Here is a 17,065-nt window from a genome sequence, read left to right as displayed (position 1 = left end):
ATACCGACACGTTTTTTTGTTATTTTATTTTCTTTTTGTTCGAATTCCAGATGCTATGCCCTGCAGTCAGTCCTGGTGCAGAGAGAAGGTAGGTTTGTTGTAGTGCTGTCGCGTCACTTAACCCCAGACTCAGTCCGCCTTGTTCCCGTGGAAAAGTGTGGGGAGGCACAGATTTCTTTCTCTTTTTCTTTTTTTTTTTCTTTTCTCCTCCATATAAATTATCGCTATAAATGCGTTTCGCCTTTGCACCCCCCCCCCCCCCCCCTCGGGAGACGGGTCACCCTTTTTGCGAGCACGTTCTGCAGCACAGCTGCTGTAGAACCTTCCGCTGACACAGATTGTTCTTTTTCACCAAAACACAGAAGCTGCCCTCAGCCCAAGATTCTTCATTTGCTTTCCCCAGATCAGGGGCAAGAGAGACAGGGGAAGGGGGGAAAATTGGTGATTGGTCACGTGATTGGTCAGGACAGGTGGATCACATGATCAGGTCAAGGCGGGACAGCAGAGTGGGTTTTTTGATCCACAGTAGGAGGAGGAGGAGGAGGAGGAGCGGTTGTCACGGCAACAGGAACAGGAACAGGAAGGGATATCACGGTTCCAGGGCAGGAAATGATTGGAATCCATTTCGGAAAAAGGGAATAGGAAATTTGGAAAGAAAAAAGAAAGAAACATCAAACAATTAGAAATGATACAAATCCTTAAGCTGGTAACACATTCATGGTCAATGAGTATCATTTTTCACAAATGACTTTTTAAAGAATAATAAAGTGATTATGAGAAGTATGAAGTTCAATAATTTGACCCACATCGCCGTGATCATCTCACCAGCAAGGAGGGAAAGGGAATACTAGGGGGCAGCACTGAGCAGCATCACTAGGCGGCAGCAGTGAGCAGTATCACCGGCAAGACATTGAAATCATTAACATCCGCTTCCGACAACATCAATCAATCAAAAGAAGGAGATGAAAGCCAGCAAAGAGATAGAGAAATAAGGGAAGATTCATGTCTACAAGTTTAAAAACCATTAAAAAAAAAATAATTTAAAAGAAAGATTGCCAAAACCGGCACATCCAGAGTAACGTCCGCTGTGCCATGAGCTACCGCTACACTAGAGAAAGCAGAGCGGAGTGGGGTTAGAGTAGAGCGGAGTGGGGTTAGAGTAGAGCGGAATGGGGTTAGAGTAGAGCGGAGTGGGGTTAGAGTAGAGTGGAGTGGGGTTAGAGTAGAGCGGAGTGGGGTTAGAGTAGAGCGGAGTGGGGTTAGAGTAGAGCGGAGTGGGGTTAGAGTAGAGTGGAGTGGGGTTAGAGTAGAGCGGAGTGGGGTTAGAGTAGAGTGGAGTGGGGTTAGAGTAGAGTGGAATGGTGTTGGAGGTAGAGTGGTGTTAGTTGTAGAGCAGCATGTTGTTAGTGGCAGAATGATATAGTGTTACAGCAGAGTGGAGCGGTGTTGGAGGTAGAGTGGAATGGTGTTAGTGGTAGAGCAGTATGGTGTTAGAGGTAGAGTGGTATGGTGTTAGTGGTAGAGTGGAGTGGCGTTACAGCAGAGTGGAGCGGTGTTGGAGGTAGAGTGGAATGGTGTTAGTGGTAGAGCAGTATGGTGTTAGAGGTAGAGTGGTATGGTGTTAGTGGTAGAGTGGAGTGGTGTTTGGAGGTAGAGTGGTATGGTGTTAATTGTAGAGCGGTATGGTGTTAGAGGTAGAGTGGTATGGTGTTAGTTGTAGAGCGGTATGGTGTTAGAGGCAGAGTGGTATGTACTCACCATCTTTGCAGATGGTGCTGACCACGCACATGCCGGACTCCAGGTTGTAGCCGCTGATGCAGGTGCTGCAGTTCCTCTCTCCGGGTCCCGTGCACGTGTAGCAGCTGGCATCACACCTGCAGGACAGCACAGGTGAGCTGGGCTGCCCTGACCCTCAACCAGAACCAGCTCTGACACCAGAACCAGCTCTGACACACACCAGAACCTGCGCCTGCTCCCTCCACAGAACCAGAACCAGAACCAGCTCTGACACACACCAGAACCTACGCCTGCTCCCTCCACAGAACCAGAACCAGCTCTGACACACACCAGAACAGAACCAGCTCTGACACACACCAGAACAGAACCAGCTCTGACACAACAGAACCAGAACCAGCTCTGACACACACCAGAACCTACGCCTGCTCCCTCCACAGAACCAGAACCAGCTCTGACACAACAGAACAGAACCAGCTCTGACACACACCAGAAAAAGTGCCATAACCACAACCAGGCCTGGGACCAGGTTATGGATGCGTGCATGTTTGGTTGAGGTTGCTCACCTCTTGCAGACCTTCTGTGGCTCTGTGCTGTCGGGGTTCTGCTCGGCCAGGTAGAACCCAGCACTGCAGCTCTGTACGCACTTCCACTCCTCTGCGTAGTAGTTCTCTGCACACTTATTACAGGCTTCCATGCCTGTGCCTGGGGTGGGGTGGTGGGGGGGGGAGAGACGCACACGGTTACCGCGGTTACCACACAGCTGAGCCACGCCCCCCCCCCACCCTCCTCTTTCAGGTAGAGGTTTACCTGCGCAGGTGGCACACGCCCGGTGGCAAGGCTCGCACGTCCTCCTGTGCCCGTTATAGTACGTCCCGTCCTCACAACTCATCAGGCACTTATTCCCCTGCAGACTGAGAGAGGGAGGGAGAGAGAGAGAGGGAGGGAGAGAGTGTGTGAGAGAGAAAGAGAGAGAGAGAGAGAGAGATTAGTCTTCACTCTTGGACATGCAGTGACCTGTCTGCCACACAACAGACAGGTGATGGTCTGTACTGCAGGTACAGACGCTGTCCCCCTGCAAGCTGGCCTGTGCCCTGTCTGTGATTCACCCTCTAAATTCCAGAAGAGCAGGTCAGTCTAAACACACCCACTGAGCGCGCACACACACACACACACACAGACACACACACACACAAACAGACACACACACACACAGACACACACACACACACACACACACACACACACACACACGTGCAGGTCTGTGCAAACAGCTGTGTCCCATTAGCCACCCTTCTGAGAAACCCAGGCTTCCTCTCGCCTGAACCAGACCCCGGTCCCCTGGGGACACGCCCGGCCTCCGTCACTAATTACACGAGCGCCGGCGCCAGCCAATCAGTGAGCGGAGCCGTGACGCTTATCGCCATTCCCGCCAGCTTGCAGAACGGCACACGCGGGCGGTGGTATCATAACAGTAACGAATCAAAACACGTGATTTCACGAGCCGAGGAGAGAAGGCGCGTACTCACGTCATGCCTGGCCGGCACTCTGAGCAGACCGCGGACGAGCTGCACTTTCGACAGTTCTCCCCGCACTTCCGGCACACGTTCCCGTCTGCAGCGCCGAGCGGCACAGACAGACAGAGAGAGAGAGAGAGAGACAGACAGACAGAGAGAGAGAGAGAGACAGAGAGAGAGACAGACAAACAGTCAGACAGACAGAAATTATCATCTCACAGTCTGTAAGCACAAGATGTTTCACTGCAGACAGAAATATGCATCAGTTACTAAATAAACACTACTTAAGTTGGGACATGTGGGGGAGATGCAGCACTAATAACAGTGCTGATGTCCTGATGTCGGCTTACTGGAAGCATGGAGAGGAGCTCCACCAATCACAGAGCAGATTGGGAATGGTATTGACCAACTGACCAATGGCGACAGCGAACGGTGGCTACACTTCCAGGATCTCCATGGGAATTGCCAGAGGCATCCACCAATTATCATCCCTGGCATTATATCCTGGTTGCTACCAACGTGCTCTGTGATTGGTGGAGCTCCACTCCTCTCTGTTTTCTAAGAGTAAAGTGACTTCACAGCTTTTCTTGGCCGATTTCACTATCCTTGGGGGAAACGCAGAAAGCCTTTAGAAAACAGAGCATTCAGTCTGATGATAATGGAGTACAGTATCTGGGGAGTCTATAGAATCTGCGGCCCATAGGTGAGGTCCAGTGACTGGGGGGTGGGCGGGGCTTGCCATGGTCCAGGTAGTGGCCCTCCCCGCAGCTGGAGACGCAGGTGTTGGATCCCTCGTTGAGGTGGAAGCCCAATTTGCAGGACGTGCACTGGTCCGTGCGGCTGCCCACGCACGTCTCGCACATGGAGTTGCACTTCTTACACCGCTTCTTATCGTCGCGGAAGAATCCGGAAGGGCACTCCGACACACAGGTCCTGTACGGGGGGGGGGGGGGGGGGGGGGGGGGGCGTGGATGAGAGAGAGAGAGACAGAGAGAGAGAGAGAGAGGGAGGGAGGGAGAAAGAGAGAGGGAGGGAGAATGAGGGAGGAAGAAAGACAGAGAGAGAGGGGGAGGGAGGCAGGGAACAAGAGAAACATAGGGAGAGACTCATTGTCACAAAAAAATCAAGAGGACCTACACAAGCACACACAAAACCACACAGGGATTTAATTACTGAGGACTACAGGCCTGCCGTTTCAAAATGAGAAACACCTGCACTAATTACCCACCTGCAGCACCGCACAGAAAGAGGCTGTAGATGTTGTGTGTTTGTGTGTGTGTGTGTGTGTGTGTGTGCGTGCGCGTGTGTGTGTGCGTGCGTGCGTGCGTGTGCATGCCTATGCTACCTACGCCCATGCAGATTCATTTTCACATGTGTGTAAGGGACTAATTTGCACACAGGTCCCCAGTTGTGCTGTGTAAGGGACTAATTTGCACACAGGTCCCCAGTGGTGCTGTGTAAGGGACTAATTTGCACACAGGTCCCCAGTGGTGCTGTTCTTAACCGGAGGAAGTGCGGCAGTGACGTGGTTGTAATAGGCTGTAGTATGTGGCCCAGCTGTGGGGTGCAGTCGGACTCAAACCTGGTGTTGTTCTTGAACTTGAGGAAATAGTGCAGGCAGTTGATGCAGTTGTGGGGTCCGGGGCCCTCACATCCGTTCTCATTACACTCAGCATCACAGGGGCCTGGAGAGAGAAATGTGCACACACACACGCCTGTAAGGTCTCTCTTACACACACATATATGCCCCCACACACCTGTAAGATCTCTTACACACATATACATACACACACACAAACCTCTCAGGTCCCTCTCTCATATTTACACACACACACACACACACACACACACACACTATCACCATTCCCCAAACTCATGAACCCGTGCAGCAGGTTAGAGTCAGGCCGTGAAGTTCACACGGGGCCCCCCTAGCGAGCGGCCAGGTGCGTCTGCAGGCACACCTGCGCGGGGTCAGGTGATCAAAGGCAGCCTCTCAGCAGGGGACGGCTTCACATTCATCAGAGAGGCGAGAACAAAGGCCAGCGCCCTCACAATAAGCGCTCACCTGCGCAGCACACCTGCGCAGACATCGAGCCCACCTCACTCTACCCGCCTTCCATTCAGCTGAGACTGTTTATTTACCCTTATTACAGACCCCCCTTTGGGCTGCGCTCCTCCCTCCAGTTCATCTGTCAGGGGGTGAAATTAAAACCAGCCAACAGCCAAATACCGGTAAAAATCTTATTGCGGCTGGCAGGATTTTCTACTCTAGCAGTCACTCCGGCAGGTAGCCAACCAGGTTGTGTTATATTGTAACAGGTAAGGTGGCTGGTGAAATGCTGAAAATGGCAGGTGATTTTTTAGAATCTACAAGAAACACTGGCCAGTGGGTGAAAAAAATGAAATCGAATTCCCTGGAGTCTATATTCACCCTGTAGTCCAAGCATTTATATTTACCCTTTAGTTCAGTGTTTATATTCACCCTACTGCTCGCTGTTAATATTCACCCTCTGGTTCACTATCTATATTCACCCTCTAGTTCAGTGTGCATTGTGTTCAGTGCTATAAAGCACAGTCATGATCAGTAAAAAATCTCCACGTGCTCAGTGTGTATATTCACCCAGCGGTTTTATACCCGACTGTACCAGGCAGCCGGCTGAAGGTAGGCTGGGCAGAGTAAGGGCACACGGCCACAGCTCTGGAGCCGTCCCGCCAGCCTCTGACGGACCGGACGTCTTCTCTGCATCAGCACCAGAGCGCTCGCGTGTGGCCTGCGGCCTGCAGCCAGTCGTTCACACACGCGTGTGCGTGAGAGAGAGGGGCGGGGGGGGGGGGGGGCGGGGCTCGTACCGCTGTACTCCTCGGGGAACTCGTCGTCGGTGGGGGGCTCGGCCGATCGGGGCTTTTCGTAGCGGAGCGAGGAGGAGTAGGGGTGCACCGACGTCCCGTAGAGCACCAGAGACCACTCCTTCAGCTTCCCTGGGGACAGAGCGGCACAGGGACTCTAGAGCGGCACAGGGACGCTACAGCGTCACCACTGAACTGCACGGGCCCGGGTGTTGGGCCCGGGTGTGCAGTTGGTATTGGGTGGGACTAAGGCCAGACCTGGGTGTGAGGGTGTTTGGGCCAGGGCAGAATGGGTGCAGGGCGAGTGTAGTGTGCGTGTGTGGCTGGTGTAATGCTGCTGTAGAATGAGTGTATGATAGGTGTAGTGTAGGTGTAGGTGGGTGCGGGGTAAGTGTAGTTTGGGTGTGGGGGTAGGTGGTACAGTGTGGGTGCAGGGTAGGTGCAGGGTATGTGTAGTGTGGGTGCAGGGTAAGTGTAGTTTTGGTGTGGGGATAGGTGTAGTTTGGGTGTGGGGTAGGTGTAGTTTGGGTGTAGATTTGAGGCCGGGTTGGTACCTGGAACCTTCTGGCTCCTCAGCTGGGAGGGGGAGTCGTAGACCTCCAGGATCCAGTCCCCCGCCGCCTTCTCCCCCCAGCAGTGAGTGGTCATGAACTCCCAGTTCTTAAAGCCCTCCATAGAGTGGTCAAACAACCTGGAGACAACACACACACACACACACACTGAGCCTGGATACACACACACACACACACACACACACACACACACACACACACACACTGAGCCTGGATACACACACACACACACAGACACACACACACTGAGCCTGGATACACACACACACACAGAGCCTGGATACACACACACACACACACACACAGAGCCTGGATACACACACACACACACACACACACACACACACTGAGCCTAGATACACACACACACACACACACACTGAGCCTGGATACACACACACACACACACACAGAGCCTGGATACACACACACACACACACACACACACACACACACACACTGAGCCTGGATACACACACACACACACACACTGAGCCTGGATACACACACACACACACACACACTGAGCCTGGATACACACACACACACACACACTGAGCCTGGATACACACACACACACTGAGCCTGGATACACACACACACACACTGAGCCTGGATACACACACACACACACACACACACACAGCCTGGACACACACACACATTGAGCCTGGATACACACACACACTGAGCCTGGATACACACATACACTCACACACACACAGCCTGGATACACACACACTGAGCCTGGATACACACACACACTGAGCCTGGATACACACACACACTGAGCCTGGATACACACACAATCACACACACACATATGCGCACACAAACACTGAGCCTGGAGACAGAGGGTGTGTGTGTGTGTGTGAGAGAGACAGAAAGAGAAAGAGAGAGAGCGAGAGTGTCCGTGTGCGTGTGAGCATGTGTGTGTGTGTGTGTGAGTGATTGTGTGTATGTGTGTGTGTGAGTGATTGTGTGTATGTGTGTGTGTGCGTGCGTGCGTGTGTGTGTGTGTGTGTGTATCCAGGCTCAGTGTGTGTGTGTGAGCATGTGTGTGTGTGTGTGTGTGTATCCAGGCTCAGTGTGTGTGCGCGTGTGTGACAGAGCGAGCGCATGCACGTGCCTGTGTCTGAAAGTGTGTGAGTTGCGTAAGCGTCCCGTCTCATATTTTACTGGGTGTGTAAGCGGCAGAGCGGGTGTAATAACTCTGCCTCGGCCCTGAGAGGGGGGCTGGAATCCGTCCCGCAGGGGGGGAGGACCTGCTCTGAGCTACGCAAACGGCCCTAAATTAAGATCGGCACATCCTGGCCTGCTGCCCACAGCCGGCTCGTACCGCCAGGCCGGGAGCCGCGGACACCGCTGGGTTTCCTGTTCTCCAGCACAACCTGCCGTCTGACCCAACAACCACCTGCTGCTGCTGCACAGGGACCGTGTGCAGATAATTTTACCTGTCGACCAGGTGCAGATAGTTGGTCCTGTCGACCAGGTGCAGTTTTACCTGTAGACCAGTTGGAGACTGTCTGACCTGTAGACCAGCTGGAGACACTTTTACATGTAGACCAGCTTGGAGACAGTTTTACCTGTAGACCAGCCTGGAGACAGTTTTACCTGTAGACCAGTTGGAGACTGTCTGACCTGTAGACCAGCTTGGAGACACTTTTACACGTAGACCAGCTGGAGACAGTTTTACCTGTAGACCAGCTGGAGACAGTTTTACCTGTAGACCAGCTGGAGACACTTTCACACGTAGACCAGCTGGAGACAGTTTTACCTGTAGACCAGCTGGAGACACTTTTACATGTAGACCAGCTGGAGACAGTTTTACCTGTAGACCAGCTGGAGACAGTTTTACCTGTAGACCAGCTGGAGACAGGTTTACCTGTAGACCAGCTTGGAGACAGGTTTACCTGTAGACCAGCTTGGAGACAGTTTTACCTGTAGACCAGCTGGAGACAGTTTTACCTGTAGACCAGCTGGAGACAGGTTTACCTGTAGACCAGCTTGGAGACAGTTTTACCTGTAGACCAGCTGGAGACACTTTTACATGTAGACCAGCTGGAGACAGTTTTACCTGTAGACCAGCTTGGAGACACTTTTACCTGTAGACCAGCTTGGAGACAGTTTTACCTGTAGACCAGCTTGGAGACACTTTTACCTGTAGACCAGCTGGAGACCGTTTTACCTGTAGACCAGCTGGAGACAGGTTTACCTGTTGGCGAGGAGCTGTGACTTTGTTCCAGAGGGCGAGGTGAGGTTGATTGCCAGGTCTCCTCGGCGGGGGTGTGTGATGGTTATCCTCACCACGACGTGCTCCAGGTAGATGACGTGGTGGTTGGGGTTGTCGATGCAGCCCGTCGCCTTGTACACCGACCTGACCGCGTGCTCCGGGCGAATGATCCTGAGGGAGGAGGAGCCAGAGGACTGAGTCAGTGCCCCAGAGTCACAGAGACACAGCCCCAGAGAGTCACAGAGACACAGCCCCAGAGAGTCACAGAGCTACAGCCCCATAGTCACAGAATCATAGTCCCCCAGAGTCACAGAGCTTGCTCTGTGTGAGAGCTGATCTGAGCATGCTCTGTGTGAGAGCTGATCTGAGCATGCTCCGTGCGAGAGCTGTTGTGTTAGGGCAGAGGTGTCATTCATCTTCCCTGGAGTCAGCCAGGCTCAAACTGGGGCTTACACTGAAATTTACAGTCACCTCCTCGCACACACGCACAGACCAGCACGCAGTGCCCCTTCTGAGAATAGAGTGCCATGTTTTCCCATTTTAAAAAATACGACCGGCAGAGATTCTCTGTCTTTGCGCAAATAAAAATAAAGCATTTCCTGCTGGACGCCTGGCTATCGAGACAAAGCAAACAAGCAAACTACAAAAAAAAAAAAAAAAACTCCTACAAAAACACGCAGCAGCAGCGCCACCTAGCTGTGAGGACAAAACTGCAACCTGAATGGTTCTGAAGCCCAGTTACAGGACAGCGCCCCCGATCAGCGCAGCACACAACGGCAGCCGGCCGGTTTTGGCCCCCTCCCCCCCGTGTACGGGCCTCTCTTTTGGCTGTGGTATTAAACGTGGCACACGTCCTGCCCCCCCCTCCCCCCTCCCCCCCGCCTCTGGTGCGCGAATTCCCCCCACGGGTTCTGTAACTAATTACAGTATAAAGCTCGAAGCCGTAACAGGAGAAGATGTGATGTTAGATTTGGCCCACACAACTGACAACAAAAAAGCTTTAAACTTTGGAACGGGGGGAGGGGGAAAGAAAGCATTTCTCTCCTTCCCCAAGAGCCCCCCCTCCCCCCCCACATGGCAGAAACCTGGCGGGGCTTGATAAATACCACCCCCCCCCCCCCCCCCCCCGCTCCTCCAGAGGGGCAGTTATGGGGCAGGTTTCCCTCCATGTGTACTGGGGAAAACAGCCCTGAACTGAGCACATGTGGGGGGGGGGGGGGGGGGGGTGCGGAGGGCGTCGCCCTCCGGGAGGCTAACCGAGGGCTGTGGTACGAGAGGAGGGGGAGCACACGGCATCTGAGGAGAGCCAAACCTCACGTGGCCACACCAGAGAATACACACGGCGTCTGAGGAGAGAAACCGCGTCGCCGTACGAGAATAAACAGAATCTAGAGAGAGAGAGAGGGGGAGAGAGAGGGGGAGAGGGAGAGGGAGAGAGAGAGAGAGAGAGGGAGAGAGAGAGGGGGGAGAGGGAGAGGGAGAGAGAGAGAGAGGGAGAGAGGGAGAGAGAGGGAAAGAGAGAAAGAGAGACCGACGCCACTGTCGCATAATTACACAGTAGTCCATCGCTTCTCTAACCCTTTAATACCAACTTCTGACCCGAGGCGCCAGAACTCCAGCTCCAGCAGAAAGGTAAATATTAATAATCAAGAACTTCACACCACTCTTCCTCCTCTAACTCTCCCCCTCCGCTCTACCGTTTCTCTCTCTCTCTCTCTCTCTCCCCCTTCGTCCTTCCACACTCACTCTCTTACGCCGTATACATCTGAAAGGGTAAAACTGAAGGAGACAGCAGCTCTGTGTGTACTAACTGAAACCCCTGCACTGTAGCGGGGGAGGAATTGTCCTTAAACTCGACCTCACACTTCGCCTCAGCGGGATGGGGGGGGTGGGGGGGGGGGCAGCCAATCGCGCTGAAGAGAAACCTCACATGCTGCCAGAGACGGACACGCACATGCATGCCAATATTGCGCAAATGCATGATAGCGATTTTATCGGTTAGCGTGTAAAAGGTGACGTGAAGCACGGTAAAAGGAGATTTCATATCTTGTTGCGTTTTTTTTTTTTTTTTTTTCCCAAAGCAGAAGGGAACCTTAGGTTATGAGGGAACAAGGAAGCTCTGCAAATGAATTACGGGAAGCTATCCTGGAAGATCCAGTTATGGGGCGGGGATTGTGGTCATGAACGCAACAGAATTTGGCGAAAATGAACACGTACATGAACATATGTGAGACACGGGGGAATGTGCCCAGGGGGATTGTGGGAAGGAGTGAATACCTGATCTGCCGGTCGGCGCTCTCAACACAGATGTGCTGGGTGGGAACCTGCTTCCACCTCACAGCCTCTTTCACCATGGCCTCCGCATCCATCAGGCCAAACCCATACAGGTGACTCACTGTAACGCAACAAATCAAATAATGAACCCATCAACCCACCAACCAACCCATCCATCAGGCCGAACCCATACAGGTGACTCACTGTAACGCAACAAATCAAATAATGAGCCCATCAACCCACCAACCAACCCATCCATCAGGCCAAACCCATACAGGTGACTCACTGTAACGCAACAAATCAAATAATGAACCCATCAACCCACCAACCAACCCATCCATCCATCAGGCCAAACCCATACAAGTGACTCACTGTAATACAAGCAGTCAATCAGTCAATCAATCAACCAATGAACCAATCAACCCAAGCTTCCAACCAACATATTAACCAACCAACCACCTAATCAGTCAACCAACCCATCCATCAGACTGAACCTGTACAAGTGACTTAACACAACCAATCAATCAATCAAGCAAGCAATCAGTCAGTCAACCATAAGACCAAACCCATGTTAAGTAATTAAGACCAGTGTTTCTCAATCCTGGCCTGGGGGGACCCACTGAGTATGCTGGTTGTTGTCAAAGCCAATCTCTTGATCAATTAAAGCCATTGAAAACGTATTTAAGTTTCACCATAATTGTGTGGTTAAACTGGCAGATTTCTGAGAACAATTATCAGCTCATTACAATACAGCGCTTGTTATTACGATTGGAACGAAAAACCAGCACACACAGTGGGTCCCCAGGACCAGGTCTGAGAAACACTGAAGTAGAACGTACGTTTAGTACATGGTCCAGCTGATCTCAGAAAGATGGTACAGCTCTGGGCATAGCAGCCCAGAGAAGCTCAATATGGCTTCTCTAAAAAAAAAAACCACACAAACCACATAAATCACACAAAACCACAGTCAGCACTGAGCAGACTAAACACCGTGCCACAGGGATCGACCCTTCCCTCGCTCCTCTCCTCCTCTCCTCCCTCCCTCCCTCCCTCCCTCTGGGGGAGAGCCCGCTGGGGGAGGGTCCAGATGGACCAGGACCCAGCTTGGAGAGCCGCCCATTCAAACACTGCAGCCACACGAGAATGACCTCAACCCACCAATCACACGCTTGGACAAGCGGCGGGATGCCAGACAAGGAGCCACGAGGAAGGGAAATACAGCGAACATCATGCTCACCTGGCATTGCACTCACCTGGCAATCACACTCACCTGGCAACCACACTCACCTGGCAATCACACTCACCTGGCAGCAGGCAATACCCACTTATCAAGTCACTGACTGACATCACACTCCCTGTACTCACGCACACACACACACACACACACACGCACACACGCACACACGCACACACACACACACACGCACGGCCTCAGGCACAGGTACCGTTGTATCCCGCAGCGTTGGTCTTCCAGTCAGGTGCGTTCAGGTGGCCAGCGCGGGACGTCTTCACTATGATGTGCTGAACGTCACGCCAGGTGAGTCCAGGACTAAGGAAGAAAGACAAACGCACCGTCTCTAAGCAACACACACCTCCCAGTAAGCATCCATTACACTGAGCGTTACACACCTCACAGTAACATCCATTACACTGAGCGTTACACACCTCACAGTAACATCCATTACACTGAGCATTACACACCTCCCAGTAACATCCATTACACTGAGCATTACACCCCTCACAGTAACATCCATTACACTGAGCGTTACACCCCTCACAGTAACATCCATTACACTGAGCGTTACACACCTCACAGTAACATCCATTACACTGAGCGTTACACACCTCACAGTCACATCCATTACACTGAGCGTTACACACCTCACAGTAACACCCATTACACTGAGCATTACACACCTCACAGTAACATCCATTACACTGAGCGTTACACACCTCACAGTAACACCCATTACACTGAGCGTTACACACCTCACAGTAACTCCCATTACACTGAGAGTTACACACCTCCCAGTCACATCCATTACACTGAGCGCTACACACCTCACAGTAACATCCATTACACTGAGCGTTACACACCTCACAGTAACACCCATTACACTGAGCGTTACACCCCACACAGTAACATCCATTACACTGAGCGTTACACACCTCACAGTAACACCCATTACACTGAGCATTACACACCTCACAGTAAGCATCCATTACACACCTCCCAGTAACATCCATTACACTGAGCATTACACACCTCCCAGTAAGCATCCATTACACTGAGCATTACACCCCTCACACAAACGTTACCTACTTTGCCTCCAGAGAGAGGGCGATGATCCCAGCAGCCATCGGGGCCGACGCCGAGGTTCCAGTGTGACTGTCTGTACAGCGCTGCCGCAGGTCTGTGGTTATCTACAGACAGGGAGAGAGAGAGAGTGTCTGTTACTGGAGAGGGAGAGAGGAGAGAGAGAGTCTGTTACTGAAGAGAGAGGGGGGGGGGTGGGGTGGTGGGGGGGGACAGGAAGTGCCTCACATTCCTGTTAAGAGTAGGATATGATGATGTGGTGGGGTGTGGGGGAGGGGGGGGAGAGGGTGGAGGTGAGGTTGAGGCACACCTGAGGCTCAACATTCCTGCTTTGATCCTCCACTGGGGCAGATAAGACCCCCCCAAAAGCACCCCTTCCCCCAGCCGAGCAGTGGCGTGCGGCAACCAACACTCAGGAAATGGCTGTGCGAGTGCGTGCATGTGTGTACGTCTCTCTTTCTCTTTCTCCATGTCACACACATACGCATGCATGCACATGCACTAACACACACAGGCAGGCACACAAGCACACGCACTAACACACACAGGCAGACACACGCGCACACGCACTAACACACACAGACAGACACACGCACACACGCACACACACCGATGTCCGCTGCACTCTGGCTCGTTTGGGCCGGGGCCCGTGGTGTTGCAAGGCCAGACTATGGGCTCATGGTGGAATCTGGACTCCCAGTCTGGGGGGGGGGCATTTCCCCCAACACACAGCAGCATGCAACAGCCTCCCGGAGACAGGACACCAGGTTCACACAAGGACAGATGAAGGACACACACACACTCGCATAACCACACGCACACACACGCACACACACACACACACACACACACACACACACACACACACACACACACACAAACATACGTGCGTGCGCACACATCCACACGGACCCAGGCCCAACTGCAGGACCAACGGTGAAAAGAAAGTTAAACGAAATGAAAAGATGAAAAGATAAAGCCTGCTGCTGAAGACTTGTCATCTGTCTCCCTTTGGGATGCTGCTGGATGTGGGATCAGATGAAAGCTTTTCACCTCATTCCCACAGTGAGGTCCCCCCCCCCCCCCTCCCTATCCCACAATCGATTCATGCATTTCGCTCTTCAAACAGCCCAGCAGTGGAGCCACGCCAGCAAGCAGTCTCCGTGGAGATGAAGTATTCTGGAATGGCGAGCAGTCTCCGTGGAGATGAAGCATTCCGGAATGGCCAGCGGTCTCCGCGGAGATCGAGCCTTCCGGAATGCGGGGCGGCTGCAGCCTGAAACCTCTGCCTCTGTCCCTACACCGAGCCGTGGACGGGCGGGCGAGGGAATTAGCGAGCGAGTTCACAAGTGCGTGACTGCGTGTGCGCGTGCGCACGTGCGCGCGCGTGTCCGGACGCGACTCACGATCTTGCGGTCGTAGTTCTCGCCGCTGCTGTAGGTGGTGCTGAGGGTGGAGGCGCACTCCTCCAGGTACCAGGGCTTCTTGCCGCTCTCCGCCGTGCTGCTGATGGAGATGGTGTAGATGCTGTTGGTGTAGCCGTCGCAGGAGCAGTGATCCCGGCTCCGCCCGCCGTTGCCCGAGGCCCACACGAAGATGGAGCCGTGCCCCTTCCTGCCCTGTGACGCACAGCCAATGAGAGCCGGTTAAAATGAGGGATCCAGTAAACAGAGCCAATGAGAGCCGGTTAAAATGAGGGATCCAGTAAACAGAGCCAATGAGAGCCCGTTAAAATGAGGGATCCAGTAAACAGAGCCAATGAGGGCGGATTAAATGGCAGATCCCTGAGAGATCTCTGTGATGTTCATCTCTGCTGCATAATCAGCGTGAGCATTACGAGCAAAAAGACCTGTTTCAGGCCTGACTCAGAGGTGTGTGTGTGTGTGTGTGTATGGGGTTGGGAGAGGTGTGGGTGAAACAGCGTGGGGGGGGGGGCAGAGGGGGGCTGTGTCTGATGAAACTGGATAAAAGGTGAAGCTGCCAATCTGGATCTGAAAGAACTTGAAAGACATTTGGCGGTTGGGATAAGACTTATTTCTCCAAAGATAAAACAGCAAAAACAGTTTTTGAGGCAGACTGGGAGAGAGACAGGCTATATTTAAGAGGTAGGGTTCTTTCTCTGGGGCAAAGGTGTCTCACGAGGGGGGGGGGGGGGGGGGGGGGGGGGGGGGGGGGGGGCACAGGAGGGGGGGGGATGCAGGAGAACCCTGAAAATAAACCTGTAGAAGATCAGTTTGTCCTTCACAGGAAATTAACCCCATTGACCCTTCTCCAAGCGACAACTTCCTGTTCTTGCACGTACAGGCACAGCAACCCCTCAGGAGCATCTGTGACTTCTGACCTTTCATGACCCTGCAGTGGGTGGGGTCATAACCCCCTGCCCCCCATGTCACAGACTGAGAGACCCCCCAGGAGTCAGGCCACCAGATATCAGGTTCTCAAGATACAGAACGCAGAGTGTATTACTGAGTGAGTGAGTGAGTGTGTGACTGGGTGAGTGCGTGTATGTGTGAGAAAGAGTGTGTGTGTGTGAGAGAGAGTGAGAGAGAAAGAGATTAACAGTTGTATTTTATTACTGTAGAAAATGAGGTCCCCTTTGCCTCAGGTGCTGAAGCAGAATAGCATCTGGTTGAGAGCCCATAACTCTCAGGTGCACCATCTCCAACTAACCAACCCCCAACCCCCCCAGCGCTATAACACACTAAACCAACCCCCCCAGCACTATAACACACTGAACCAACCCCCCCAGCATCATCTCCAACTAACCAACCCCCAACCCCCCCCCCCAGCGCTATAACACACTAAACCAGCGCTATAACACACTGAACCAACCCCCCCAGCACTATAACACACTGAACCAACCCCCCCAGCACCATCTCCATCTAATCAACCCCCCCAGCACCATACTGCACTGAACCAACCTCCCCAGCACCATACTGCACTGAAACAACCCCCCCATCACAAGAACACAGTGATCCAAACCGCCCCCAGCACCATAACGCACTGATCCAACACCCCCAGCACCAACGCAGTGATCCAACCCCCCCAGCACCATACTGCACTGATCCAACACCCCCAGCACCAACGCACTGATCCAACCCCCCCAACCCCCCCAGGAAAGAACAGCTGCCTTCAGTTACAGAGGTAGAATGCAAACCAGCTGCAGAACATCTGGCAGCTCTGAGCCACACAGCAACAGGTTGTGCTGCACTGCTGGGTTGTGTGCAGACTAATAACCACACTAATAATAATAATAATCACAATAACCAGCCATAGCCCATGCAAGACACCCCACATCACCCCATCTGCCCTGCCCCCAAAACTAGAAAGAGCCCACACTTGTGGATTTGATAAATTCTTCACATTTCATGACCTCCAACACTCCTGCGAAAGTGATTTTCTCTTTCTTCTCTCCCTGAGACCCTCCCCCTCCCCCTCCCCCTCCCCCACCCTGCCCAGGGTCTGTTTTATATTACCACCATGTTTCCAGCTCTATTTCCTGTGACTGGCATGACCCAGTGTACACACACACACACACACAAGGTGCAGAGTCTGCAGGTTTAACTCCAGT

The 17,065-nt window shown here is 52.9% G+C and overlaps 1 protein-coding gene across 3 annotated transcripts in view; it reads right to left on the bottom strand.

Moving 5' to 3' along the window:
* The window catches only part of pcsk5b (proprotein convertase subtilisin/kexin type 5b), a 67,298-nt gene that overhangs the window by 19,893 nt on the left and 30,340 nt on the right, over positions 1–17,065 (bottom strand). The window contains exons 8-21 of one of the 3 annotated variants that reach the window (XM_035379522.1): positions 14,901–15,113; positions 13,501–13,601; positions 12,623–12,726; positions 11,181–11,298; positions 8,886–9,074; positions 6,653–6,789; positions 6,102–6,230; positions 4,834–4,936; positions 3,991–4,184; positions 3,264–3,348; positions 2,545–2,648; positions 2,301–2,439; positions 1,759–1,874; positions 33–384 (exon numbers count right to left, since the gene is read on the bottom strand). In XM_035379522.1, the coding sequence (XP_035235413.1) occupies positions 278–384; positions 1,759–1,874; positions 2,301–2,439; positions 2,545–2,648; positions 3,264–3,348; positions 3,991–4,184; positions 4,834–4,936; positions 6,102–6,230; positions 6,653–6,789; positions 8,886–9,074; positions 11,181–11,298; positions 12,623–12,726; positions 13,501–13,601; positions 14,901–15,113 (1,839 nt within the window). In that variant the 3' untranslated portion in view covers positions 33–277. Of the gene's footprint in view, positions 1–32; positions 394–1,758; positions 1,875–2,300; positions 2,440–2,544; positions 2,649–3,263; positions 3,349–3,990; positions 4,185–4,833; positions 4,937–6,101; positions 6,231–6,652; positions 6,790–8,885; positions 9,075–11,180; positions 11,299–12,622; positions 12,727–13,500; positions 13,602–14,900; positions 15,114–17,065 lie in introns of those variants that run through there. The other 2 variants (XM_035379521.1, XM_035379520.1) reach the window with 2 other exon arrangements.

This window comes from Anguilla anguilla, chromosome 10 (assembly GCF_013347855.1).
Source record: "Anguilla anguilla isolate fAngAng1 chromosome 10, fAngAng1.pri, whole genome shotgun sequence".
NCBI classification, from domain to species: Eukaryota; Metazoa; Chordata; class Actinopteri; order Anguilliformes; family Anguillidae; genus Anguilla; species Anguilla anguilla.
The sequence above is the reverse complement of the archived record's forward strand: the minus strand, read 5'-3'. Positions and strand labels throughout refer to the sequence as shown.